This window comes from Tachyglossus aculeatus, chromosome 4, assembly GCF_015852505.1.
Source record: "Tachyglossus aculeatus isolate mTacAcu1 chromosome 4, mTacAcu1.pri, whole genome shotgun sequence".
NCBI classification, from domain to species: domain Eukaryota; kingdom Metazoa; phylum Chordata; class Mammalia; order Monotremata; family Tachyglossidae; genus Tachyglossus; species Tachyglossus aculeatus.
Window position 1 is genome coordinate 128289020 of NC_052069.1, and position 27803 is coordinate 128316822.

The 27803-nt window shown below is 53.8% G+C and overlaps 2 protein-coding genes and 1 non-coding gene across 3 annotated transcripts in view; all 3 read left to right on the forward strand.

Annotated features, from left to right (window-relative positions):
- Positions 1-9671, forward strand: part of UBOX5 (U-box domain containing 5) — a 36138-nt gene extending 26467 nt beyond the window's left edge. The window contains 4 exon segments of the mRNA XM_038745356.1: positions 1282-1901; positions 1903-2420; positions 7323-7481; positions 9014-9671. Coding sequence (XP_038601284.1) covers positions 1282-1901; positions 1903-2420; positions 7323-7481; positions 9014-9222 — 1506 coding nt within the window. The 3' untranslated portion in view covers positions 9223-9671.
- Positions 9672-18857: 9186 nt separating this feature from the next.
- On the forward strand, positions 18858-23586 carry LOC119926940 (arginine vasopressin). Its single transcript, XM_038745414.1, has 3 exons — positions 18858-18977; positions 22413-22617; positions 23327-23586. The coding sequence occupies exons 1-3, from the start codon at positions 18858-18860 to the stop codon at positions 23503-23505; spliced, it is 504 nt and encodes a 167-aa protein (XP_038601342.1). The 3' UTR covers positions 23506-23586.
- A 1186-nt stretch (positions 23587-24772) lies between these two features.
- On the forward strand, positions 24773-24910 carry LOC119927629. Its single transcript, XR_005450614.1, has one exon. It is a non-coding gene; the product is annotated as a small nucleolar RNA SNORA7 (small nucleolar RNA).
- Positions 24911-27803: the final 2893 nt, after the last annotated feature.

The window sequence follows — 27803 nt, forward strand, 5'->3', positions numbered from 1 at the left end:
ATTTTGTTAATATGTTTTGTTGTCTGTCTCCCCCTTCTAGACTGTGAGCCTGCTGTTGGGTAGGGACCACACTATATATGTCTCTATATCTTGCCAACTTGTACTTACCAAGCGCTTCATACAGTGCTCTGCACACAGTAACCACTCAATAAATACAATTGAATGAATGAATAATATCTGTCTCTCCCTCTAGACTGTAAGCTCATTGTGGGCGGGGAATGTGTCTGCCAACTCTGTTATACTGTACCCTCCCAAGCGCTTAGTAAAGTACTCTGCACATAGTAAGCACTCAAAAATACGATTGATGGGTTTCCACTCCACAAAGAACAGGTGCTATAATGGGAAAGATGGGCAGAAAAACATTGAAAAAAATACATATTCACTGGGGCTGAGGCTAAGGATTCAAGACGTGCTAGAAGTGGCTGTTGGGTTGAAAAGACTCAGGGCGTGAGGAATAAAATGGGGAAACCTCGTCAAAGGAGGTGGGACTTTAGAAGTACTCTAAAGGTAGGGAGAGCTGAGGTCTTGCAGATTTGAGCTGGGAGAGAATTCTAGCCTTGGGGAGCAGCTTGAGCAAGAAGATGGAAGGAGGAGAGTCAAGATCTATCAGTCGATGATATTTATTGACCTCTTACTGGGAGAGGAATGGGGCTGCAGACTTGATAAATATGTTCCCTGCCCACAAAGTGCATGCAGTCTAGAAGGGGAGCACAGGCAAAAGGAAGAAACAGCGAGGTGAACCTGGGGGGAAGCGCTTATGGGGCTTTGAGCTACTTGGGCCACCATCCCCCAGCCACTCAGGAGAGGACAACAAGGTTGGTAGACACGTTCCATGCCCATAAGGAGCTCATAGATTTTTTTTTAATAATAATAATAATGATGGTATTTTTAAGTGCTTACTATGCGCCAAGCACTGTTCTAAGCACTGGGGTTTATACAAGGTTATCAGGTTGTCCCACAGAGGGCTCAGTTTTTAATCCCCATTTTACAGATGAGGTCACTGAGACACAAAGTTAAGTGACTTGCCCAGGGTTACACAGCAGGCAAGTGGCGGAGCCAGGATTAGGACCCACGTCCTCTGACCCCCAAGTCTGTACTCTCTCCACTAAGCCACGCCGGTTAAGCGGTTCCAGGCGCTGTACTGCACTGAGGTAGATATGAGCTGATCCGGTTGGCCCCAGCCATCCAGGAGCGAGCCGCCTGCCCATCGCAAAGCCCGGAGGTTTGGCTCCACAAAAACCCGCCTAATCAATCTGTTGTGTTGTTCCCCGCCCCCTCTAGATTTCAGCGGATGGCTACGAGGTGGAAAACCTCATCTCCGAAGACCTGACCAAGAGGAGCCGAGGTTTCCGGGCTGAGTATTTCATCAAGCCCCCGGTGCACATCACCATCTCCTTCCCCTTTGGCGTGGAAGTCTGCAGGGTCAACGTGGACCTGGCGGCTGGAGGGCCCCACGGCACCACCGGGCTGGACATCTACACGTCCACCTCGTCCGGCCGGAGTTCCTGGGGCCGGGGTGAGTCACAGCCTCCCGGGGGCCCCGAGAAAGAGGGGTTCACCCTGGTGGGGAAGGCCCTGCTGAAGAGCCAGAGCAGGGTGACGTTCAGCCACCGGGGTTTTAAGGCCAGGCCTCCCTTCCAGCTCCCCGAAGCGGAGACCTCTTACCCTGGGGCAGTGTCTCAAGAGCTCTGGAACCGGGGCCTCTCGTCTCTGCACCAGGTGACCCACGTGAAGCTCTGCATCACCCACGTGGTGGGTGGGGGTTGCCCCTGCGTCAAGAGAGTGGAAGTGTGGGGCCAACCAGCTCGGTCCTGCCCCCACGAGGTCCTGGCCAGCGTCCTGTCGGTGGCTTCCCAGAGTCCCCTTCGGGGCCCGGCGCCCATGGAGAGCGACTGCGGGCCCCCCCGCTGACTCTGAGGCGGACCGGCCCCCGGGCCTCCGGGAGCTGGCAGGCGCGGTCCCGGACGTGCCTGAGGAGTTCCTCGACCCCATCACCCTGGAGATCATGCCCTTCCCCATGCTGCTGCCGTCGGGCAAGGTCATCGACCGGAGCACCTTGGAGAAGTGTAACCGGAGCGAGGCCACCTGGGGCCGTGTGCCCAGTGACCCTTTCACCGGCGTGGCCTTCGGCCACCAGTCCCAGCCTCTGCCTCACCCAGCCCTGAAGGCCAGGATAGACCACTTCCTGCTGCAGCACAGGGTCCCAGGCTGCCACCTCCTGGGGCGGGCGCAGGAGCCGGGCCTGGTGGCCCCCTCCTCCTCTGTCGTACCGCTTTCTCTGAAGCGGAAACTGGGCTGCCTGGAGGCCCCCACACTCGGGGACCCTCCCGTGATTCCCTCTTGTTCCGTCCCACCCGCCAGGGCTAAAAAATTGAAGGCCGACAGCGAGCCCAGCCTCACGCACATGGACTGCTCCACAGGTACCTTGCCGCCCCTGCCGTCCCCCTCCCTCCCACCGACTCCACCCCACCAGGGTTTCCAGGCCGGTCTCCGGTGCCAAGGGATTTCCTTCCGTGCCGGACTAGGCCCTGGGGCTGTGAATCTGGCTGCCTCTTGGACCCCGGTTTCATCCTTGGGAGCTAGAAGAGTCTGTCCGGTAGTCTTCCAGGCCCTTGGGAGGCTGGTGTGGGTTTTTCTTTCCGAAGGTGCAGCGGGTCCTCTTTTCCAAAGCCAAAACTCCTGAGTGGCTCCCCAGCCCTTCTGGCCCAGGCCTGTGCCTCCAACAGGGGTTCCAAGAATTTGGGGGGGAACCGCGTCCTTGTCGCCCTCCTGGGCACCCACCCTCCCAGCTGGGGATGGGTCATCCCATAGCCTATTCATTCATTCAGTTGTATTTATTGAGCACTTACTGTGAGCAGAGCACTGTACTAAGTACTTGGGAGAGTACAGTACAATGATAAACAGGCACATTCCCTGCCCACAGTGAGCTTACACTCTAGAAGATGAGTTTACAGTCTAGAGGATGAGTTTACAATCTGGCTCTCTGCCCAGGGACCACATTGGCCCACCTATAATTCATTCATTTAATTGTTTTGAGTGCTTACTGTGTGCAAAGGACTGTACTAAGCATTTGGGAGAGTACATTACAAGAACAAACAGACACATTCCCTGCCCACAATGAGAGCCATAATGGGCTCCAGGCCTAAACCTTTTGCTATTCTCAGACCGGTGATTGCTAGAAGCTTAATCTCCTTCAGGCACTTGGTTTATAGCCCTCCCCCTCTAATTTTCAAATGCTAGGCCACTTTAGCAGGGCTCTAGAGGGTCCCATTGGCTGGGCTGTTTTTCCAGGATATGGCTAGTGCCCTGGTAGCCCCCCTCTGGGCTGGGGTCATGGCTCTTCAAAAAGGGCTTCTCCCCTAATCCCAACTCACCAGCCGAAGTGGTGCCAGGGTGGTGGAGTGCATGGGCTGGGGTCACGCAAGGGTGCTGTTGCCCTCATGAGCTGCTGGGCACAGGTGAAGCTGCTGCCTATTCCCAGAAGCCCCCGACAATCCGCTGCTGCTGCGGGGAACAGGGTGCTGGAGCGGTGTCCGAACGCAGCCAATCTCAACCCGGTATAGATGTAGGTCCGTTGGGCTGAGGTCTGCCTGTGTAGCATCCTCCCCATCCATCCTAGTTTCCCTAAGGGGACATGGTCTCTGACATTTGGGGAATCTCTGCCCCCTCTCATAGTCCTATGGGCCAGAGCAAGCCCCAGCCCTCACCCACACCCAGGCACCATGGTCTCCTTCAGCAGCGGGACCCCTCAGCCCAGCAGCGGGGGAGAGGATGGCAGAGCTGGCAGGAACCCCTCCGGGTTTGCCCAGGAAGGAGGGAATGGAGGGATTCAGCTAGGAAACCGTCCGCTAATGGTTTTGATCCTACTGCCAGAGCATTAAGAGAATTGTCTCTTGACAGGCGAGATGCCATTACTGGGCAACTTTTAGTGTTCAGAGATTTCTTGTTCCCCCGTAGGCCAGTGAGTTCTCCCCAGGGGCACAGTGGTCTAGTGAGGAGGAAGTAAGCTGTCGTCTGGCTCTGTCTAGCCTCAGACCCCATTTCCCTCCCTGTTAGGGGAACAGAACGGCTCTCGTGGGTGAACACGAGATCTCCCCTTCCCCTGGCCTTTGTCTTCCCCACAAAACCTCTTTGCTTGGCACATAGTAGGCGCTTAACAAATGCTACAGTTATTACTAGTATACCTCATGCATCAAGTCAAAACCCATTCCCTTGCCACCCTGCTACAGGTCCAAACCGTAAGGTTTTCCACAAAGTTGCAACTGAGCACCTTTAAGGCCCTACTGAGAGCTCACCTCCTCCAGGAGGCCTTCCCAGACTGAGTCCCCTCCTTCGTCTTCCCCTCCTCCCCCCTCTCCATCCCCCCCCGCCTTACCTCCTTCCCTTCCCCACAGCACCTGTATATATGTATATATGTTTGTACATATTTATTACTCTATTTTACTTGTACATATCTATTCTATTTATTTTATTTTGTTAATATGTTTGGTTTTGTTCTCTGTCTCCCCCTTCTAGACTGTGAGCCCACTGTTGGGTAGGGACTCTATATGTTGCCAACTTGTACTTCCCAAGCGCTTAGTCCAGTGCTCTGCACACAGTAAGCGCTCAATAAATACGATTGATTGATTGAGCACTCGGGCTGACTTTGAAGCGTAGAGAAACAGCATGGTGTAGTGGATAACAACGAGCCTGTGAGTCAGAGGTTCATGGGTTTTAATCCCGGCTCCATCACTTGTCTGCTGTGTGACCTTGGGCAAGTCACCTCACTTCTCCGGGCCTCTGTGAAATGGGGATTGAGACTGGGAGCCCCATATGGGGAAGGGAGTGTGTCCAGCCTGATTTGCTTGAATCTACCCCAGCACTTAGTCCAGTGCCTGACACATAGTAAGTGCTTAACAAATACCACAATTATTATTATTATTATTATTATTATTACTATTACTATTAGAACAGGCCTAATGGGAGCCAAAGGTGTTAGAAACCTAGCAAAGGCAGCCTAAACTCCATTTCCCCAGCCTGCTCCCAGGATATTCAACATAAAAACTTCCCCTTTAACCCACTCAGGTCAGTGGTATTTATTGATCGCTTACTGTATGCAGAGCAATGGACTAAGCACTGGGCCGAGTATAGTACTACAGAGTTGGTAGACACGTTCCTTGTTCACAAGGAGCTGACAGTCTGGCAGTTTCCAGGCTACTGCAAGTCACCTTTAAACGGTTACATCCAAATTGGCAAACCCCCAACCTTTGAAGCAGCTTGGCCTAGAGAGTAGAGCACAGGCTCAGGAGTCAAGGTCGTGGGTTCTAATCCCGGCTCCGCCATTTGTCTGCTGTGTGACCTTGGGTAAGTCACTTCACTTTTCTGTGCCTCAGTTACCTCATCTGGAAAATGGGGACTAAGACTGTGAGCCCCATGTGGGACAGGAACTGAGTCCAACCTGATCACCTTGTATCTACCCCAGTGCTTAGAACAGTGCTAGGCACATAGTAAGTGCTTAACAAATTCCATGATTATTATTATTATTATTATTTGGGGTCCCCTCATGGTCCTGGGTCCTCGCTGTGGGGAACGCCCCATGTCTCAAGTCACCCCATGGGGGCCTCGGGCCCTAGAAACATCTAACGGTGGTGAGATGCTCACCGAGGGATTCTCGTGGGACAGAGCTGTGGTGAAAACACAGGCAGCTCAGAATATTTACCGAACAGCATCACCTCCAGCGAGGCCCAAGGTCACCTGTGTATAATTCCTGGAATGGAAGTGGAGAGCCGGACCCCAGGCCCCAGGGATAGCTCTGTTTTCCAGTGGAATAAAATCAAGCTGTTTAGCCTCCCCCCCAGGTGGCAGACAGCTGACATCCCACTTGCGTAAACTGCCAAGGGTGGACGATGCCCCCATAGAGAAGCAGCACTGTTATCTCGTCCTCTCCCAAGCGCTTAGCACAGTGCCCTTAGAATAGTGTAGTGGACACAGCCAGGGCCTGGGAATCAGAAGAACCTGGGTTCTAATCCCAGCTCTGCCACTTGCTGCTAGGTGGGCAAGTTCATTCATTCACTCAGTTGTATTTTGTGAGTGCTTACTGTGTGCAGAGCACTGTACTAAGCACTTGGAAAAGTACAATACAATGATAAACAGTGACATTCCCTGCCCACAACGAGCTTAAAGTCTAAAGGGGATGAGACAGACATCAATACAAATAATTAAAATGACAGATATACACATAAGTGCTGTCGGGCTGGGAGGGGGGAAAGAAAAGGGAGCAGCACAGAAGGGAGTGGGAGATGAGGAAAAGTGGGGCTTAGTCTGGGAAGGCCCCTTGGAGGAGATGGGCCTTCAATAAGGCTTTGAACGCAGGGAGACTCATTGTCTGCTGAATTTGAGGAGGGAGGGCATGGGCGAGGGGTCGGCGGCGAGGCAGGTGAGATGGAGGCATGGTGAGAAGATTAGCACTAGAAGAGTCAAGTGTGCGGGCTGGGTTGTAGAAGGAGAGAAGCAAGGTGAGGTAAGAGGGGGCAAGGTGATGGAGCACTTTAAAGCCAATGTGAGTTTTTGTTTAATATGGAGGAGAATGGGCAACCACTCACTTCACTTCTCTGGGCCTCAGTTCCCTCATCTGGAAAATGGGGATTGAGACTGGGAGCCCTACGTGGGACAGGGACTGTATTCAACCTGATTAGCTTGAATCTGCCCCAGACCTTAGTGCAGTACCTGTAGTAAGCACTTTCTTACTTGGTAATAAGCCCGTAGAACAGCGCTTTAGTAGTAAGCACTTATAAAAATATCACAGTTTTCATTATGTGGTCACCCAGCACAGTGAGGAGCAGGGCTTCTCCGGGATGGCTGGCTCCTTTTAGACTTGGAAAATCAGGAAGTACCATGTCTTTCAGGGGACCGAGAGCCCCGCGTGAGACGGAGACCGTGTCTGATCTTCCCTAGCACTTGGCACGTTGTGAGCGCTTAACAAATACCATCATCGTTCCATCCCCTCCCCAGGCCTGCGCCTCACTGGATGATGTTGCCTCTTCTTTCATTCACTCATTCAGTCGTATTTATTGAGCGCTTACTGTGTACAGAGCACTGTACTAAGAAGTTGGGAGAGTACAGTATAATCAATTGTATTTATTGAGTGTTTACTGTGTGCAAAGCACTATACTAAGCACTTGGGAGAGTACAGTATAATCAATAGTGTTTATTGAGTGCTTGCTTTGTGCAGAGCACGGTACTAGGCGCTTGAGGGAGTCCGGTAGAACAATAAACAGACATGTTCCCTGCTTGCAGCGAGCTTACAGTCAAGAGTTTACAGTCTAGGGTTCTTCTTCCCGCAGGTTCCGTGTCTCATGAGCAGAGGCTTTCGGAGAGTTTGGACACCGCCTTGATGTCCGCCCTCAGCTCCATGCCCTCGTTCACCACGCGGCTGGCCAAGGGGCTGCCCCCCGGCTCCAGCGAGGGGAGCAGCAGTTCGTGGGGGGCGAACCCTGCACCTGGTAATTCAGTCATATTTATTAAACGCATACTGTGTGCACAGGAATGTACTAAGCATTTGGGAAAGTATCGAAAGTAGCGAGGCGTAGCAGATAGAGCACGGGCCTGGGACTCAAAGGGTCATGCGTTCTAATCCCAGCTCCACCACTTGTCTGCTGTGTGGCCTTGGGCAAGTCCCTTTACTTCTCTGTGCCTCAGCTACCTCATCTGTAAAATGGGGATTGAGACTGTGAGCCCCACGGGGAACAGGGACTGTGTCCAACTTGCTTGTATCCACCCCAGCGCTTAGCACAGTGCCGGGCACATGGTAAGCGCTTAACAAATACCGTAATTATTATTATTACTATTACAATCTTTTGATTCCTCCCCCAGCCCAGACAAGGGATGCTCGCTCCACCGTCCCCACAGGGCCCCCTTACGTGCTCTCCTGGGTCCCCAAGAGTTGAGTCAGTAGATGTGGATGGCACACCCGGTCTTTCCCCAGGAGCGGGCCCGAAGGCTTTCTGTGAGGCGATCAGGATTTGGGGGCCCAAGCGGTTTTACCTGTTCATTCATTCATTCATTCAGTCGTATTTATTGTGCACGTACTGTGTGGAGAACACTGTACTAAGCACTTGGGGGAGTACAGTAGAATAATAAAGTCACATTCCCTGCCCATAAGGAACTTAGAGTTTAAGAGGGGGAGGTAGACATTGATATAAATAAATGACAACTGTGGACGTGATTGATGTGGGGCTGGGAGGGGGGATGAAGAAAGGGAGCGACTCACAGTGATGCAGAAGGGAATGGGAGAAGAGAAAAGAGGGGTATAGTCAGGAAAAGCCTCTTGGAGGAGGTATGCCTTCAATGAAGCAAGTGTTGGGGAGGAGTTCCGTGTGCAAAAGCTTCCCGGCAACAGGAGAGGTTAAGCCCTCTCGTAGTGGATAGAGCCCAGGCCTGGGAGTCTGAAAGTCATAGGTTTTAATCCCAGCTCTGCTACTTGTCTGCTGGGTCACCTTGGCCAAGTCACTTCACTGCTCTGGGCCTTAGTGACCTCATCTGAAAAATGGGGATTGAGATTGTGAACCCTCCGTGTCCACCCCTTTTTGCTTGGATCCACCCCAGGGTTTAGTACCGTGCCTGGCACATAGTAAGTGCCTAACAAATACCACGATTCCCAGGGTCACATAGCAGACAAGTGGTAGGGCCGGTACTCGAACCCACAGCCATCTGACTCCCGGGCCCGTGCCCCATCCATTCCACCACACTGCTGTAAGAGAGCGAGGATGGCCTGACCCCCTTGATCTCCTGTGATCAAAGTCCTCATCGTCCCCAGGCTGCGGGGGTAGCGAGGGGAGTTGGGATGTGATCAAAGACCTGATCGTGCCCACACTCAGCCTAGGTTGACCACAGCAGTGAGACTTGGGGGACAGGGGAAGGAGCAACTGGGCTGGGCAGCCCATCCTTGCTTCCTGGGACTGTCCCAGGCCTCCCCCTTCCTCCCCCACCCATCCTAGACCGTAAATATCTGTGTCTCTCCTTCCCGCTTCCCCAGAGCTGACCCAGAGCAACACAGGCCACGGATGCGCGGCCTGCGGAAGAACGTTCTCCCCGTATTTCAAGACGGAGCCAGTCTACCAGCTGCCCTGCGGGCACCTCACGTGCCGCCCCTGCCTCGCCGAGAGGCAGGGGGCGCAGTCCGTGCTGTGCGCCAGCTGTAAAAGGTCAGTGGCCAGCCAGGACGTGCTGAGAGTCCACTTCTAACTGGCCTGCCTCGCCCAAGCGAACGGCCAGTGACCAAAGGAGCCCAGAAGAGGAGGGCGAAGGAGCTAGTCACGTATCTCCACCTGGGCCTGTCCGTCGACAGCCGGGCAGATGGGGGACTGAGGGATGGGGTTTTGAGCAGTTAGCACCGGGCTCCCCAGGAGTGAGGGGGGCAGGGAGGGCAGAAGCTTGCCAGCCGAAGCAGGAAAGGAAAACAAGCCATACGCTTCCCCCCAAGGAGAAGTGAATCTGAGCGGACTCTCTTCCCTTCAGCCCAGCCTAGCATCTGGCACTGCGCCAGCCTTCCTACCACCTGGTGGTCAGAGCCGGGCACCGTGGTTCCCCTGAGCCAGCCCCCCACCTGTCTGCCCCCCATCCCTCGGAACCATTCCCCCCACCAAATGATGAACGTCAGGGACTTTCGGGGCAATAAAGTCATGGTCAAAGTCCCACTCGGGCCTCAGTGGTGAAGTTTGATTTTACTTCCAACGTGCCCCCCCTCCCTGGGTGTGTGTCTTGGGGATGGCCCATGGCTGCCTCCCCTGCAATCCGTTCGAGGGTCCTGGAACAGAAACGAGAGCCATGTTGTCCCCTCCTCTCAGCTACCAGGACCGGCCGTCTCCGAGACCTCAGTGGGGCTCATTTCCAAGATGATGCGGGAGCCTTTAAGCCTTCCGCTCTTCGAGTTTGTAGGAGGCTGGGTTCCCAAAAGCCCAGTCCAGCCCGGTCCATCGCCACTGCCCGCTGAGGGGCCTTTGGCCTGCAGTGCCTGGTACCTAGTAAGCGCTTAACAAATACCATTGTTTAAAAAAAAAAAAAGGGGGTTGGCTGTGCAGTCAGAGATCAGGCTGCCTTTGGTTCAGGCATTTTGCAGCTTTTCATTGTGGGCAGCAAGACTCCCAGATTCCCAAGAGTGACAGTCCCTCTGCCGCAAGGCCAAACCGTATGTAATAATTGTGCTATTAAGTGCTTACTATTTGCCAGGCGCTATACCAAGTGCGGGGATGGATACAACCAAATGGGGTTGGACATAGTCCCTGTTTCACAGGGGGCTCACCGTCTCAATCCCCATTTTACAGATGAGGTAACTGAGGTAAAGAGAAGTGAAGTGCCTTGCCCAGTGTCACACAGCAGACAAGTGGCGGAGTCGGGATTTGAACCCATGACTTTCTGACTCCCAGGCCCATGCACTATCCACTAGGCCATGCTGCTTCACCACGAAGTACATGACCACCCCGTGCCTGGGAGCCCATTTTTAAAGGTGAGAGTCACCTCCCGCTGTGTGATCTGGATGGCCGGCAGATGGAGAGTACTGTGAATTGCTGGGGGTGGGGGCCTCTGCCCAGGAAAGATTCTCACCAAGCCAGCCCCCTGTCTCACTTCTCAACTTCTCAGCCTCTTCCCGCCCAGAGTCGGGGCTTTCTGTCCTTCCTCCTGCCCTGTGTTTTATGGGGAATGGTGTTTTTTTTCTGGAATGAGTTTGTGCCAATCCATTTCTCAGAGAAACAGCGGTAGTCGGCCCTGAACCCATGAGTATTGGTAGCTGGGTTGTCTACCTGCAGCCCACTCTTACCCGGGTGTGGGGTGGCCCAGCTTTAGAGAGTGCATTGTGGCAAAAAATGGACGCATTCCCTGCCCATGGATGAGCTTACAGTCTAGAAGGCCGGCCCCACCTCACGTAGCACCCACATCTAGGCCCCTCCTTAATCCCCCTCCCCCTGCCCCGAGATGGGTTTGGGTTGGAAAGATGAGGTTGCCACCCAGAAACTTTTTTTTAATGGTATATGTTAAGCACTTACTATGTGCAGGCACTGTACTGTGTGCTGGGGTAGATACAAGATAATAATTATGTTACTTTGTAAGCACTTACTGTGTGCCAAGCACTATTCTAAAGCACTGGGATAGATGCAGGTTAATCAGGATGGACACAGTCCCTGTCCCACATGGGGCTCACACTTTTAATCCCCATTTTCCAGATGAGGGAACTGAGGGCTGGAGAAATGAAGTGACTTGCCCACGGTCACACAGCAGACAAATAGCAGGGCCAGGATTAGAACCCATGTCCTCCTGACCCCCAGGATTGGACTTTATCATCACATTGGGCATACTGTCCCACAGAGGGGTCACGGTCATTGTGGGCAGGGAATATGTCTGTTTATTGTTGTACTGGAGTTTCCCAAGTGCTCTGCACACAATAAGTGCTCAATAAATGCGATTGAGTGAAATCCCCATTTTACAGTGCTCTGCACACAGTAAGCTCTCAATTAAATAGGGCTGACTAACTGGAAAGTCCTGGCTCGGCCACAAGGAAGAACAAATCGTCATCTTGCGGTTCGTTGAGACTTTCATTAGGACAGGGCTGCTGGGGCCCAAGACTCACACCCTCTTGCCCAGACCCGCTTCACCCCGGGATAGCCAGCCTGACATTGCCCAATCCCCAGCCATTCAGAGGGAGGGGGCTGGCCTGTTAGAAGTAGCACTGCAGGTAGAAATAGAAAAACCAAACGGCAAGGAAAATGATGAGGAGCAATTCCACACTTGGCGGGTATTCCATCCCCAGCCCTGCCCGGGTAGACCAGCGCTCCGCTCCGGCCCTTGCTATCTGGGGCTTCCAGACGAGAGAGCTGGCGAGGGTCTTTCATGGCTCAACCCCGCCCCACCGGCACGGGGTCCTCCAAGGCATTGAATTTGAGCCGTCGAGCTGACGCAACCCCGATTTTCACCTGCTTCTTCCAATCTTCCTCAACTGTGATTCTCTGCTGCCGCCGGGGTGGCCGGAATTAGGTCTGGAGACAATGAAATCCTCTTCCCTGTGGTGGAAAACGGTTTAATAGGCCGGCCCGTCTCCCCAGACTGCTTCATTGTGACTCAGTGAGTTGCGTGGCCATTGTGACGGGGGCCATTAGACGTGGACACACTCTGCTCCAGATCCGCTGGGCCGTGGCTCACGTTGGGGCATCTCCCTCTACACATGTTGACTGTCCGAGGCCAGCGGTCGGTGGCAGTGGAGTCCTGGGAAGCAGTGTGGTCTAATGGTTAAAGCATGGGCCTGGCAGTCAGAATGCCATGGGTTCTCATCTCGGCTCTGCCACTTGTCTGCTGTGTGGCCCTGGGCAAGTTGCTTCACTTGTCTGGGCCTTGGTGACCTCCTCTGGAAAATGAGGATGGAGATTGGGAGCCCCACATGGAACAGGGACTGTGTCAAACCCATTTGCTTGTATCCACCCCAGCACTTAGTACAGTGCCTGGCACATAATAAGCCCTTAATAAATACCATAAAACAGCTATAGGCCCTTGTGTCACCACCAGTGGTCAGAATTCCCAGGTGTGGGTCAGTGTGGGGAACCATCTCCTCCCTTCACCCTACTCCTCCTCCTCCTCCTCCTCCTCCTCACCGCCACATAGAGGAGGCCGGAGGGGCCACTGATTGAGCATTTGGAGGAACTCTCCCAAGCGCTTAGTACAGTGCTCGGCACACAGCAAGTGCTCAGTAAATACGAGTGAATGAAATCCCCAAGGGATTTTTCTTCCTTTTTCTTCCCCAAATGCTGATCCTTCAGCCCGACTCTTGCCATCTCACTTTCCCTGAGTCCTGGGCTCTGCCTGTCCAGTCCGCTGTGAGCGCCAGAATGTCAGATGTGGATTGGTGAAGGGGGAGAGGCAAAGGGCAAGGTAGCCACAAGGAGGAAGGAGTCTCGAAAGGTCACCCAGTCCAACCCCCTGATCCAGGCAGTACAGCACTTTCATCCGTAACTAATTAATTTATTTGTGTTGATGTCTGTCTACCCACTGTAGACTGTGAGTTGTTATGGGCAGGGAATATGTGAGCCCGTTGTGGGCAGGGATTGTCTCTATTTGTTGCTGAATTGTACTTCCCAAGCACTTAATACAATGCTCTGCACACAGTAAGTGCTCAGTAAATACAATTGAATGAATGAATGAATATGTCTGTTTATTGTTGAACTCTACCAAGTACTTAGTACAGTGCTCTGCACACAGTAAGCACTCAAAAAATATGACAATGAATTAATGGAATAAACAGTGGAGCATAAGGAGCAAAGCAGTGGAGTGAGGTTAAAGAATAATAATAATAATGGTATTTGTTAAGCGCTTACTATGTACCGAGCACTGTTCTAAGCGCTGGGGGAGATACAAGGTAATTGGGTTGCCCCACGTGGGGTTCACAGTCTTAGTCCCCATTTGACAGATGAGGGAACTGAGGTACAGAGAAGTTAAGTGACTTGCCCAAAGTCACACAGCTGACAAGTGACGGAGCCGGGATTAGAACCCACGACCTCTGACTCCCAAGCCCAGGCTACTTCCACAGAGCCACGCTGCTTCTCTTAAGTGTTTCCAGCAGTGGAAATGCTCCCCTCCCCCTTAACCTGTGGCAGTCCACCAATCAATCCTATTTATTAAGGGCTTACTGTATGCAGAGCACTGTACTAAGACCTTGGGAGAGGACAACCCTACAGTATAACAGACACATTCTTTGCCCTCTTGCAGTCTAGAGGGGCTACTTCATTCATTCAGTAGTATTTATTGAGCACTTACCGTGTGCAGACCACTGTACTAAACGCTTGGGAGAGGACAATACAACAATCAACAGACACATTCCCTGCCCACAATGAGCATACAGCCTCTCCTGACCCCCACCAGGCTTCTCCTCTTTCCAATTCTGCCTCTCCTCCTTGCCTCCGTTTCCCCCTCCCCATCAGCCTCACCCTTCCCCCGTCATCCCTGTCCTGCCCTCCTCCTTAAGCTCATTGAGGACAGGGAATGTGTCTGTTTAGTGTTGTGTTGACCTCTCCCAAGTGTTCAGTCCAGTGCTCGGCACCCAGTAAGCGCTCAATAAATACGGCTGACTGACCTACTGACCGGCTCAGTCCCCAGAACTGGATGCTTCAGATCTGTCTGCTCCGGCGCCTTCCTGCCGCCTGACTTCAGGTGCCACACGGGGCCTCCAGTCCAGGGGGCCGCTGTCCCGGCGCTTGACGTCCCTTATATAGCGAGCTCCCCCCGCCCGGTCCTTCCCAGCCCCACCCCCACCGGACCCACAGAACCAGCGTCACACCTCCTCTGGGGCTGCCCGCTGGGTCAGACCCCCAGAGTGGAGTGTGAGCCAGAATCCGGGGCTCCAATTCCCACTGCCCTGCTCTACAACCCTCTGCTTCCCTCCCCCTGCTCCCTCTATTCTCTCTTCCCTAATCCTCCCCCCGCCCCCTGCCCCCTCTGCTCTCTCTGCCCGCCTCCCCCCATTCTCTCTGCTCTCGCTCTCCCCACCCCTTCACCCTCTACTCCCCCTGCTCCCTCTCTTCTCTCTGCCCTCGTTCCTCCCACGCCCTCCTCCCTCTGTTCCCCCTGTACTCCCTTTCCTCCCACCTGCTCCCCCTGCTCCTCCTGGTCTCTCTGCCCTCATTCCCCCCACCCTCTGCTCCCCCTGGACCCCCTTCCCTCCCTTCCCCCAACCCCTGCTCCCCCTCATCCCTCTGCCCCCGTTTTCCCCCGCCCCCCCCCCACCCCTTCCCAACCTCCCCGCCTGTTCCCTCTGCCCTCTCTTTCCTGGCCCCGCTGCCCGGCCCCTGGCCCTGCCGCCCGCCCTGCCTGCTCCCCGGCCAGGTCCGTTGAGCTCGCCAACCAGGCAGGGGCAGGCCCGATGCTCCGTGGGGGGAAGCTCAGAAACCAGCAACGCCTGGGGTACCCACCCTGGCTCCCTGGTCTCGACTTTTTGACTCCCTGAGTCCCCTTCCAGCTTTTTGCTTCTCTGCTCCCCCATCCCGCCCCCTGTTTCTCCCCCTACTTCCCCAGCAGACTGTCAGTCCCTCAAGGGCAGGGACCCTCCCTTATGCCCTCCTCCCTCTCCCAACATCCATACCCAGGTGGGTAGTGGAAGAGAGAGAGAGAGAGTGCAATCAATCAGTGGTATTTATTGACCACCTAATGTATGCAGAACACTGTACTAAGTGCTTGGGAGAGGACAACACAATACTACTGGTAGACACAGCCCCTGCCCACAAGATTTTATGGCAGCGTTGGGGGGGAGAGAGAGGGAGGGAGAGGGAGAGAGAGAGAGAGACAGAGAGAGAGAGAGAGAGCAAAATGACTGGAATGGACTTCCTAGTGGGTAGAGCAGGGGCCTGGACCTGGGTTGTTCTCCCAGCTGAGGGTGAGCAAGGGGGTTCTGTCCTTTCAGGAAGCTGTTTGGCCAGAAACGACAGCAGGGGTGGGGAGTCAGGAGGGGGTGGGGGCCACTTGCCCGCTGGGTGACCTTGGGCAAGTCACTTACCTTTTCTGTGCCTCAGATTCCTCACCTGTGTAAACTGGGGGGGATAAAAACCTGTTTTTTCCTCCCAGTTAGACTCTTAGTCCCATGTCGGCAGGGACTGTGTCTGGCCTGATTATTTTCTACTTATCTCATTGCTTGGTACAGGGCTTGGCATATAGTGAGCACTTAACAAATACCAGAGCAGTTACAGTTATTTTTCTCAAGCTTATGACTCTCTGTGCCTCCTCCTTGTCTTTCTCACAGTTTGATGCCTGCTCCTGTCCTTTTCCTTGTCTCGACCCTCCTCTCCCTTCATATCTGACAGATTGCATTTCTCCCCTTCTTTAAACTCGTTGTGGGCAGGGAATGTGGCTGTTATATTGTTCATTCATTCAATTGTATTTATTGAGCATTTACCGAATGCAGAGCCCTGTAGTAAGCGCTCAGGAGAGTACAACAACAGACACATTCTCTGCCCACAACAAGCTCACAGTCTCTATTGTACCCAAGCGCTTAGTACAGTGCTCTGTACATAGTGCTTAGTACAGTGCACTGCGCTCAAGAAATACGATCGATTGATTGATTGAGGGTGGGGGTCGGTCCGTCCCTTCATCCTAAGGTAGGGCGTGCAGGAGAGCAGTGTTTCCTGGATGTTTTGGGCATCCCAAAGCCACTGTGGCATCGCCTGGGCCGGAAGGACAAGGGGAACTTGGGGGACTCCGGCCCGAGGTTGGGGGAGCCTGGGATTGGGGGAGGGGAGCGAGGGGTGTCTCTGGGGCCTGCAGCCGCTCCCCGACTCCCACTCCCACCCCCACCCCTCCCCTGTCTCTGTGGGGATCGGCGGGGCGCTGGGGGCCAGTTAATCAAGCCAGGGAAATGCGGTCATGCATGCGGCTAATTAGGAGGTGGCGGTTGATTAATCAGGGAACCGGTCCCTCCTGGGAGTGGCGGCCACCAAAGGCATGGCGGGCACGGCAGGGTTTGGGCCGGGGGATGAAAAGGGACAGAGGGGGCCACGGAGCCCCCTGAAGACTGGGTTCTACCCCCTGCCCTTGGTCCCTTTCTGGAAAGCCCGGGATTACTGCTGTTGGGTTGGTGCAGCCGGGGGGAGGCGTGGGAGGATGGGCCAAAAGGTTTGGGGATGCGGTGGGCATTGGCCTTGTCTGGGTTTAGAGGCGACTGGTTTAGAAGCCGGGGGATGGGCCGAGTGTTCCTGCAGGGCCCTTCTACCAGCCCGAAGAGCCAGTCCTGAGTCCTGAGTCTGGTCCATTTCTTCCCCCCCTACACACACACACACACACACACACACACACACACACACACACACACACACACACACACACACACACACACACCCCACCCCCCCCCCCCCCAACTCCCCCCCAGGACGAGGAGGCGGGGGAGAGAGGGGTGGCTGATTCTCTTTCCAGAACCCCCGTTCCTCATCCGCACCGGGATGATTGCAGTAAGTGATTCTGAACATGTGCCCCACAGCCAAAGAGTCGAGGGGAGAGAGAGAGAGAGAGGAAAGAGAAGTGAGAGGGAAGAAAGGAGATAGAAAAGAAGAGACAAGAAAGAGCAGATAGAAGAGGAAAGAAGAGAGCAGAGAGAAGAAGAGAGCAGAGAGAAACTAATAATAATAATTGCAGTATTTGTTATGCACTTAGTATGTGCCAAGCACTGCACTTAAGCACTGGGGTGGATACAAGTAAATTGGGCCGGACACAGTCCCTGTCCCACATGGGGCTCCCAGGCTCAATCCCCATTTTACAGATGAAGTAACTGAGGCCCAGAGAGGTGAAGTGACTTGCCCAGTGCTGCACAGCAGGCAAGTGGCGGAGCTGGGATTAGAATCCAGGTCCTTCTGACTCCCAGGCCCGGGCTCTATCCGTTAGGCCACATTGCTTCTCAAGTCAGTAGGCACCTTCCCTGTCCACAATGAACTTACAGTTTTCATGGAATAGTTACTACCCAAATTTCCATTATCAGGGCTTTACTGAGATTTGTAAATGGATGCGGACCTAACCAGTTTAAAGAGTGTATCACCACTCTGGAATGCACACACACTTGCTCATACAGATACATGCAACCATGCACACAGACCCAGTCCCCCCGATCACATGAGGTCACAGCCAAATACAGTGTCCCCCCAAAATCAATAAGTGGTGCATCTTTTAACCTGAAAATACCACTGGCAACACTGTGCCTTGGGGAAGTCACTTCTCCATGCCTCAGTCCCCTCATCTGTAAAATGGGGGTGAAGACTGTGAGCGCCATGAGAGACAGGGACTGTGTCCAGCCTCATTACCGTGTATCTACCTCAGTGCTTAGAGTGGTGCTTGGCACCTAGTAAGCGTTTAATAAATACTATGATTATTATTACTACTATCATTGTTACTATTAAAAGAGGGTCCCCATCACCCCCACCCCCGGGATGCCAGGAAAACCAGGGCTGGTTGTCATTCGGTAACTCAAATTTTGTTGGCTTTAGTTCAAAACATATTGAAATGGGGATCAAATGCCCTGTGGTCCCTCCTACTTAGACTGTGATCTCCATGTGGGATCTGGTTATCTTGTGTCTACCCCAGCGCTTAGCATAGTGTTTGGCACATAGTAAGCGTCTAACAGATGCCACAATTATTATAATCTCCCCCCTAGATCTCCCCAGTAACTCTGACAACCACTGTCTCACACACATCCTTATTGAGGGCCCATCTCCTCCCAGAGGCCTTCTCTGACTAAGCCCCATGCCCTTCCTTGTCTCCCACTCCCTTTTGCATCACCCCGACTTGCTCCCTTAATTCGCCACCCCTCTCCCAGCCCCACACCACTTACGTTCATATCTGTCGTTTATTTCTTTCTATTAATGCCCGTCTCCCCACCCCCAAACACCCACCCCCAGACTGTAAGCTCGTTGCGGAAAGGAATGTGTCTGTTTATTGTTGGATTGGCTTCTCCCAACCGCTTAGTACAGTGCTCTGTACACAGTAAGCGCTCCATAAATACGATGGAATGAATGAACATCCACAGATACACAAATACGTGCAGCCTTTCTCCCTCTCACCGGCTCTCAGAGATACCCGTGAGGACTGACGCAGAACCACGTGCATATTCCAGACTTCGAATCCTCGTGGGGTAGGTCGTCCTGCCTCTGGTTACACACCGGGGAATGCTGCCGGAGGGGGAAGAGGGGGGCTGAGTGAGCGAGAGGGGGCTGATGGGAAGGCGCACTGGCCACCACAGGTATAAATAAGAGGCTGAGAAGCAGCCAACCTCAGAAGCAGCAGCAGCAATAGCAGGAGGAGGAGAAGTTGGAGCAGAGTCTCGGTCTCGCCCCACGCCAGCGGCAGGCCCAGCCACTGCCATCGCCATGCCAGACGCCACCCTGCCCACCTGCTTCCTCTGCCTTCTGGCCCTCGCTTCAGCCTGCTACTTCCAGAACTGCCCCCGCGGGGGCAAGCGGACTCTGCCCGACTCTGAGCCCAGACAGGTAGGTGCCAGTCGTGGGTGGTGGGTGGCGAGGGAAGGACGTAGGGGTTCTCCAAGCAAGATGTTGGGCTGGAGGGGGGAGGGGGAAAGGAAGGGGGGCTGATGGGGGTGGGAGCAGAGCTGGGGGGAGACGAGGTTATGGTGGCCAGGAATGGGGAGGTCAGGTGGGTCAAGAAGAGAAGCAGGGCGGAAGCCAGAGTGGGGGGGTGGGGGGGGTCTCAGAGACCCTCCCTCAACTGAGCCCAGGCTATGTGCAGTTAGCTCCCTCATCAAGGGGGGATGAGTGAATAGTCACAATCAGAAAAGTTGGGAGAGAGCCTCTAGACCTTAAGCTCATTGTGGACAGGGAATGTGTCTGTTTAATAACAATAATAATAATAATGGCATTTATTAAGCACCTACTACGTACAAAGCACTGTTCTAAGCACTGGGGAGGTTACAAAGTGATCAGGTTGCCCTACAGGGGGCTCACAATCCTAAGCCCCATTTTACAAATGAGGGAACTGAGGCACAGAGAAGTTAAGTGACTTGCCCAAAGTCACAGAGCTGACAATTGGCCAAGCTGGGATTCGAACCTATGACCTCTGACTCCAAAGTCAGTGCTCTTTCCACTGAGCCACATTGTGTTTGGTGTTGCAGTGGACTCTCCCAAGCACTTAGTATAGTGCTGTGCACACAGAGAGCTTAGTACAGTGCTATGCACACAGTAAGTGCTCAATAAATGCAATTGAGTGAATAAATGAATATGAGGAGATATCCCCCTGTCCCCAACAAATGGAGCAAGGTGAGACTGGGGATCGTAGGACTTTGGCCCTCCAGGAGTCACCCCAAATATGCCTAAGCCCCCCAGGAAGCCAGTCGGTCCCCCAGCTCCTTGCTGGTGCGCTAGATCCAAGGCATAGTCATGGCACTAGGCACCATGGGAGACCGCGAGAGCATGGTCAACTGGAACGATCCTCAAAGGTAGGGTATGAACCTAGGAGTCCTGCCAAGGTCACGCCTGGCCCGTCCCTTACTCCTTTCCTGACTCTGAGGTCTGGGGTGGGGGATGGAGGGCCACGGCAGGGGCAAGAACTGCTTTCCTTCTGGTCCAGCTCGGCCCCCCCCCAAGAGTTCTCCTTAAGCTACTGCCAGTCAGCCCAGGTGGTAATAATAATACCACCACTAATTAATAATTGTGGTATTTGTTAAGCGCTCCCTATGTATCAAGCACTGTTCTAAGTGCTGGGATAGGGATGCAAGCTAATCAGGTTGGGCACAGTCCCGGGGCCACATGGGGCTCACAGTCTTAATCCCCATTTTACAGATGAGGAAACTGAGGCCCAGAGAAGGGAATTGACTTGCCCAAGGCCACACACAGCAGACAAGTGGCAGAGCTGGGATTAGAACCCAGGTCCTTCTGACTCCCAGACCCGGGCTGTGGAAGCAGATTGGGGGCAGAGCACTGAGAGCGGAGCTGTCAGCCCCCAAGGTGGTGGTTTTTAGCGCCCTGCCGGCACACCTGGCACCTCCCGCCAGCTTGCCAGCCTCCCCGACTTCTTGGGGAGGAGGTGGTGGGAAGAGTGGGAAGGGGCGTGTGGCACAGGTCCAGGTTTGGATAGAGGAGAGGTGGTAGAGAGGGATGCCCAAGACTACCAGCTGTAGTGTGGACGGGGGCCAATTTCTCAGCTGGAGAGATAAAAGCGTTGCTCCCCAAGTCTAACTGGGCTCTCAACCTCCCACCGGTCCGACCCGTTTTGTGTTTTTTTAGGGTATTCGTTAGCACTTATTACTGTTCTAAGCGCTGGGGTAGATCCCGGCTCTCCCACATGTCTGCTGTGTGACCTCGGGCGAGTAACTTCACCTCTCTGTGCCTCAGTTCCCTCATCAGGAAAATGGGGATTGAGGCGCATATGGGACAGGGACTGTGTCCAACCTGATTTGTTCGTATCTACCCCAGTGCATAGTACAGTGCCTGACACTTAGTAAGTGCTTAACAAATACCATCAGTATTATTATCATTATTATACAAATGAATTTGGTCAGACCACAGTCCCTGCCCCACATGAGGCTCACAGCCTAAGTAGGAGAACAGGAGAACTGAGGGAGGCCCAGTGACTTGAAGTGAAGTGACTTGCCCAAGGTTACTCAGCAAGCTTTTGAAAGAGCCGGGATTAGAACCCAGGCCTGGGCTCTTTCCACTAGGCCACGCTGCTTCTTCGACCAGTTCCAAGAGCAGCCGAGCTGGGCTGGAGAGCTCCACCCATGGGGTTTGTCTGACCAATTGGGCCCTGCCCGGTCTGCCTGCCCCCTAGTTTTCCCCTCCCCCCACCCCCTCCCTAAAGTCGTTGGAAACGTGACCCCAATGGTCATATGGAGCCATAGTTTCGGGGGCTGAGGTGGCCTCTCTGGAGGCTGGCGTGGGTTGGGGGTCCTGGATGGGGGAGGATCTCTGGGCTGGGGAGGGGTCTGTGGGAGGGAGAGCACCTGGTTTAGGCCAGAGAGGCAGCCAGAGACTCCGAGGGTCCCAGGGACAAGGGGAGAGCGAGAGACTAGAGGGGAAGGAGGGAGGGGAGAAGTGATAAAATGGGGAGAGAACAAGGCCAGGGCTTGAGGGCAGCAGGAAGGCTGGGGGCAGACGCCAGAAGGGACAAATGGGAGAGAGACTTAGGTTTGTCCCGAGACTGTGCCCACCCACAACTAGCTGGTTTACAGCTCTGAGGGGAGTGGGCTTTGTGGGGAGTGGGCAGTGCTGAAGATGACCTGAGCCCAGGCACAGCTGTGCTGTGACTCTAAGACCCTGGTGTCTTCCTAATAATGATCGTGGTATTTGTTAAGCGCTTACTATGTGCCAGGCACATAGTTCCAAGCACTGAGGAAGATACAAGCAAATTGGGTTGGACACTGTCCATGTCCCACAGGGACATGCTCTTCATCCCCATTTTACAGATGAGGTAACAGGGGCAGAGAAGTGAAGCGACTGGCCTAAGGTCACACAAGAGACAAGTGTCCTGGATTAGAACCCAGGTCCTTCTGGCTCCAAGGTCCATGCTCTATCCACTAGACCACACTGCTTCTCCTTTCTGTCCCTAAGCCTTTTGGGGAGGGAGAATTAAGGGGAAGTGAAGAGGGTGATGCTATAGCTTTCCCCACCCCAAAATTCCCACCTTCCACTCACAGCTGCAGTGGGGTGAGGGGGCTCAGCTCTCCCTCACACCACCTCCGGCAGGGAGCCTTCCATGCTTAGCCCCGCTCCATTTGCTTGCTCATGGTGATTTGGGATGGTGTGTGCGTCTTTCCATTTCTCCCTATTAGACAGTCCACTAAGGCAGGGAACAAGCCCTCCCGCCCTACCCCGAATAGCCGGATAGGGGGCACGCCTGAACAGTCTAGTTGATGATGACCCCCATCCCTCTCTTCCCCCCGACACCCCACCTTCCTGCCTCACTGGTTCCAGTGCCTGCCCTGCGGCCCTGGGGGCAAAGGGCGCTGCTTCGGGCCCAACATCTGCTGCGGCGAGGAGCTGGGCTGCTACGTGGGCACGGCCGAGGCCCTGCGCTGCCAGGAGGAGAATTACCTGCCGTCCCCATGCCAGGCCGGACACAGGCCTTGCGGCCGTGACGGGGGCACCTGCGCCGCCCCAGGCATCTGCTGCAGTGACGGTAAAGCCACACTGCCCCCCGGCCCGGGGCCCAAATCCCGCCCTCTGCCCTCCCATGCCCTCCCCTTCCCTCCTAGGGTCAGGAATCCTCTGGCTTTAATAGTACTAACGGAACTTGGTAAGGGCTTACTATGTGCTCTTAGCACTGCTCTTAGCACTGGGGTGGATACTAGTTAATTAGTTTGGACACAGTCCCTGTCCCACGTGAGGCTCACACTGTTAATCCCCATTTTACAGAGGAGGGAGCAGTGCCCCAGAGAAGTTAATCATAGCAATAATAATAGTATTTGTTAAGCGCTTACTATGTGCCAGGCACTGTACTAAGCGCTGGGGAGGGTACAGGTAAATCGGGTTGGATACAGTCCCTGCCCTACGTGGGGCTCACAGTCTCAAGCCCCATTTTACAGATGGGGTCATTGAGGCCCAGAGAAGTGAAGGGACTTGCCCGAAGTCACACAGTGGCGGAGCTGGGATTAGAACCCAGGGCCTTCTGACCCCCAGGCCCGGGCCCTATGCACTAAGCCACACTGCGCCTTCCTGAAATCTGACCCACTGCAGGGGGAGGGGATGACAGTCTTCAGTCTCACCTCCCTGGGAAGTCCCTCCTGCCTTGTCCCCTCCATCCCTCCTGCTGCAGCAGCAGCAGCAGCAGCAGCAGCAGCAGCGCCGGACCCCGGGGTTGACCCCTCTTCCGATTTCCCCCCTCCCAGAGAGCTGTGCTATGGACCAGTCTTGCTGGGAAGAGGCCGGGGCCCGGCGGAGGACCAGGGGCAGCGAGAGGGTCAACGGGACGCAGCTGGATGGGCCGGCCAGTGCCTTCTTGCTGCGGTTGGTGCAGATGGCTGGACAGCAGGCTGGGGGCGGGCCGGCCGAGGAACCCGGTTACTAAGTGGGGATGGCGGACCTGCGGGACGCCCCCTTCACGCTCCCCCCACCCTCCAAGTCCCTACAAATGTTTGGTGGCCAATAAATAGAGAAATAAAGGGTCTCTTGCACTGGACTCAATGTCTCAGAATGGCTGGATAGCGAGGTCAGGGGGCGGGACGGGGATGGGGAAAGAAGGGGTTGATCTTGGGGGGACCCCGGGAAGCGGCTGGGGGAGGGGACAGGTGTCGACTCCGAGAGGGTGCCGCTGGCCTTTTAATGATAATAACTGGGGTATTTGAAAAGCGCTTACTGTGTGCCAGGCACTGTTCTAAGTGCTGGGGTGGATTCCAGCAGATCGGGTTATAATTATGGTATTTGTTAAGTGCTTACTATGGCTCTATACTAAGCGCCGGGTTGGATACGAGCAAATCGGGTTATAATTGCGGTATTTGTTGAGTGCTTACTGTGTGCCTGGCTCTGTACTAAGCGCTGGGGTGGGTACAAGCACATCGGGTTAGACACAGCCCCTGTGCCACATGGAGATCCCAGTCTCAATCCCCATTTTCCAGATGAGGGAACTGAGGCCCAGAGAAGTCCCAGCCCCAGATCTTGGCTCCATCCCCGGGCAATGGGGTGCTGGAACAGGCAGCAGCGTGGAAAATGGGGCTGGGGGAGGTACCTACCTAGTTTCTAGTTCAGCTCTGTCTGGCCTCTCACACAGGGTGGTCCTCTCTGGGCCTTGATTTTCTCATCTGGAAAATGGGGAAAAACGCCTATTCCTCATGCACAAATACACCCCCCCACCCCCCCCACCCCCCCCCCCACACATACACAGAGAAAGTCGACATGATGATACACAACAGTGGACAAGGACACAGCCAGGAATGCTCTGCATACAGTAAGCGCTCAATTAATTTGATCGATCAATCAATCCATTGATTGATTACTTAACCAAGTATGAAGGTACACTGGTAAGAGCCCATTCAGAAGCACACCTAGTCTCAGGAGCAGATTCACACAAGAGATACATACGTGTACACCCCTAATGAGGTGCTGACACACACTGCATGCACAGGTGGACCCTCCTGATGAGGAGACAAAAGGGAAAATGGTGGCAAATTCCACAAACGATAACACAGTGTAGCTGAGGACAGCCTGTATGTGATGTGTTTGGGACTGTGACTACACACACACACACACACACACACACACACACACACACACACACACACACACACACACACACACATGTGCATGCAATTATTATTATTATTATTATACACACATATCCCCTCTCAGGGTCACACCTGGAGAGTTCCCAGTACTCTACCACTCTTGGCTACAGGAGGGAGAGCCAAGCAGAGGCCTATCCATTCCATTCCTAGCTTGGGCAATGGCTAGCGAGTGGAAGGCAATCTGCTACAAGTCAAAACTCACCCGTGCTGGGCAGCAGCGGCACCGGAGAGAGTCGAGGGCAGAGACTCGGGTTTACTGCGCGGAAGGCGGCAATGGTAAACCGCTTCCGGAGTTTTACCAAGAAAACTCTGTGGATCTATTACCAGAACTATTGCAGACGGAGGTGGGGTGTTCTGGGAGAGCTCAATCAATCAATCAATCATATTTATTGAGCGCTTACTGTGTGCAGAGCACTGTACTAAGCGCTTGGGAAGTACAAGTTGGCAACATATAGAGACAGTCCCTACCCAACAGTGGGCTCACAGTCTAGAAGGGGGAGACAGAGAACAAAACCAAACATATTAACAAAATAAAATAAATAGAATAGATATGTACAAGTAAAATAAATAAATAGAGTAATAAATATGTACAAACATATATACATATATACAGGTGCTGTGGGGAAGGGAAGGAGGTAAGATGGATGGAGAGGGGAACAAGAGGGAGAGGAAGGAGGGGGCTCAGTCTGGGAAGGCTTCCTGGAGGAGGTGAGCTCTCAGTAGGGCCTTGAAGGGAGGAAGAGAGCTAGCTAGGCAGATGGGCAGAGGGAGGGCATTCCAGGCCCGGGGGATGACGTGGGCCGGGGGTCAATGGCGGGACAGGCGAGAACGAGGTACAGTGAGGAGATTAGCGGCAGAGGAGCGGAGGGTGCGGGGTGGGCTGTAGAAGGAGAAAAGGGAGGTGAGGTAGGAGGGGGCGAGGTGATGGAGAGCCTTGAAGCCAAGGGTGAGGAGTTTCTGCCTGATGTGCAGATTGGTAGCCACTGGAGATTTTGGAGGAGGGGAGTAACATGCCCAGAGCATTTCTGGACAAAGACAATCCGGGCAGCAGCATGAAGTATGGATTGAAGAGGGGAGAGACACAAGGATGGGAGATCAGAGAGAAGGCTGATGCAGTAAGATGTGGCCATGGCGTCGCTATGGGTAGGAGACGGCTCAATGGCATAAGACAAGACACATGCATGTAGAGGAACTCACCTTCCGTGGACAGTGACATACATATACACATATTCACACATGTCCTTTTTAAAACATCTGCAGTCATATATTAGCCCTCATGTACAAACCCAAACAGATTTTTCTGGGAAAACACGTTTATGGACAAACACAATTGTGGGTCACGCAGATGTGCAAAAAACCCAGTCACACGCATATATGGGCAAACACCTAGACAGGTGCAAACACACACACAGATATGGATACGCTTATCCACACAGACCCGCATTCACACAAGGACCCACACATTATAGATCCAAGATATGTCTGTTGATTGTTGTATCATCCTCTCCCAAGCCTTGTACAATGCTCGTGCTCAATAAATACGATTGAATGAATCAAATGAATGAAAAAGAGAGACAAACAGACACACACTCACACTTAGAGAAATAGAGACCTGGACTCACACTTCAACACACCCACCTACTGATCCATTCATTCATTCAGTCATATTTATTGAGCGCTTACTGTATGCAGACCACTGTACTAAGCACTTGGAAAAGGACAATACAACAATAAACAGTGACATTCTCTGTCCACAATGAGAGGACACATCCACACACAGAGTCACACGGACACCCAAAACACAATCACACCCACCCAGATGCGTGTATTCATTCACTCATTCAATTGTATTTATTGAGCATTTACTGTGTGTAGAGCACTGAACTAAGCACTTGGGAGGGTCCAATAAAGAGTGACAATCCCTACCCAAAAAGAACTCACGGTCCGGAGGCAGCCAAGCAATGGCAAAGAGGCCTGCACACCCAGAGTCGCAGAGACACCCAAACACAATCACCTCCTCCCAGACCGGTGCATTCATTTATTCATTCATTCAATCACACTTACTGAGTGCTTACTGTGAGCAGAGCACTGTACTAAGTGATTGGAAAGTACAGCTCGGCAATAGATAGAGATAATACCTACCCAACAACGGGCTCACAGTCTAGGAGGGGAGAGGCAGACAACAAAACAAAACAAGCAGACAGGCAGCAATAGCATTCAATCATATCGATTTGAGCACTTACTGTGTGCAGAGCACTGTACCAAGCGCTTGGGAGAGGACACTGCAGCAATAAGGAGTGACAATCCCTTCCCACATTGAACTCACGGTCTAGCGGCAGACGTACAGTGTCAGAGAGGCCCGCACACCCAGACCCACAGAGGCACAACCACACAATCACACCACCTCTAACCTGCGGCTCCCTGCGACAATCCTGACTCCCCCAACCCTGGAGGAGGGGAAAACTGAAGCCCGAGCTGAAGACGTCCCCAGATTCTCCCCCACCGGGCTGAGCTGGGGGGTGATGGGCTGAAGGTCGTTGCTCCAGGGGTCAAGGGGTCCTGGGCCTGGATTGCCAGCTAACGAGGCTGAGCACGTCCTGGGTCTCACCCCCGCTACCCGGGACCGACCCCTTCCCACGTCCCTCCCCCCTACTTCTTTCCACCCCCTCTGCCCACCTCCCCAGCATCCCTCCCCCTGGCTCCGCGGAGCCCTCTGTTGGAATGGCCTTGGAAAGGAGCTGGATTTGTCAGCCCATGGTGGCACCCAGTGTATAGCCAGAACCAGGGTTTTCTCCCTTCAACAAGGGGTAGGTGGCATCCAGTGTAAATGGGGTATCTCTCAGGCAGAGCCTCTGGCGGGGAGGGGGACGGTCGGGTCTGGTGGACGAGAGGTGGCTGGAGGAAATGGGCCTAAGTGGGAATGCCTCCCCCCCATAAAAAAAAAAGAAGCAGGGTGATGTAGTGGATAGAGCCTGGACCTGGAAGTCGAAAGGACCTGAATTCTCATCCCGGCTCCGCCACTTGTCTGCTGTGTGACTCTGGGCAAGTCACTTCACTTCTCTAGGCCTCAACTGCCTCATCTGTA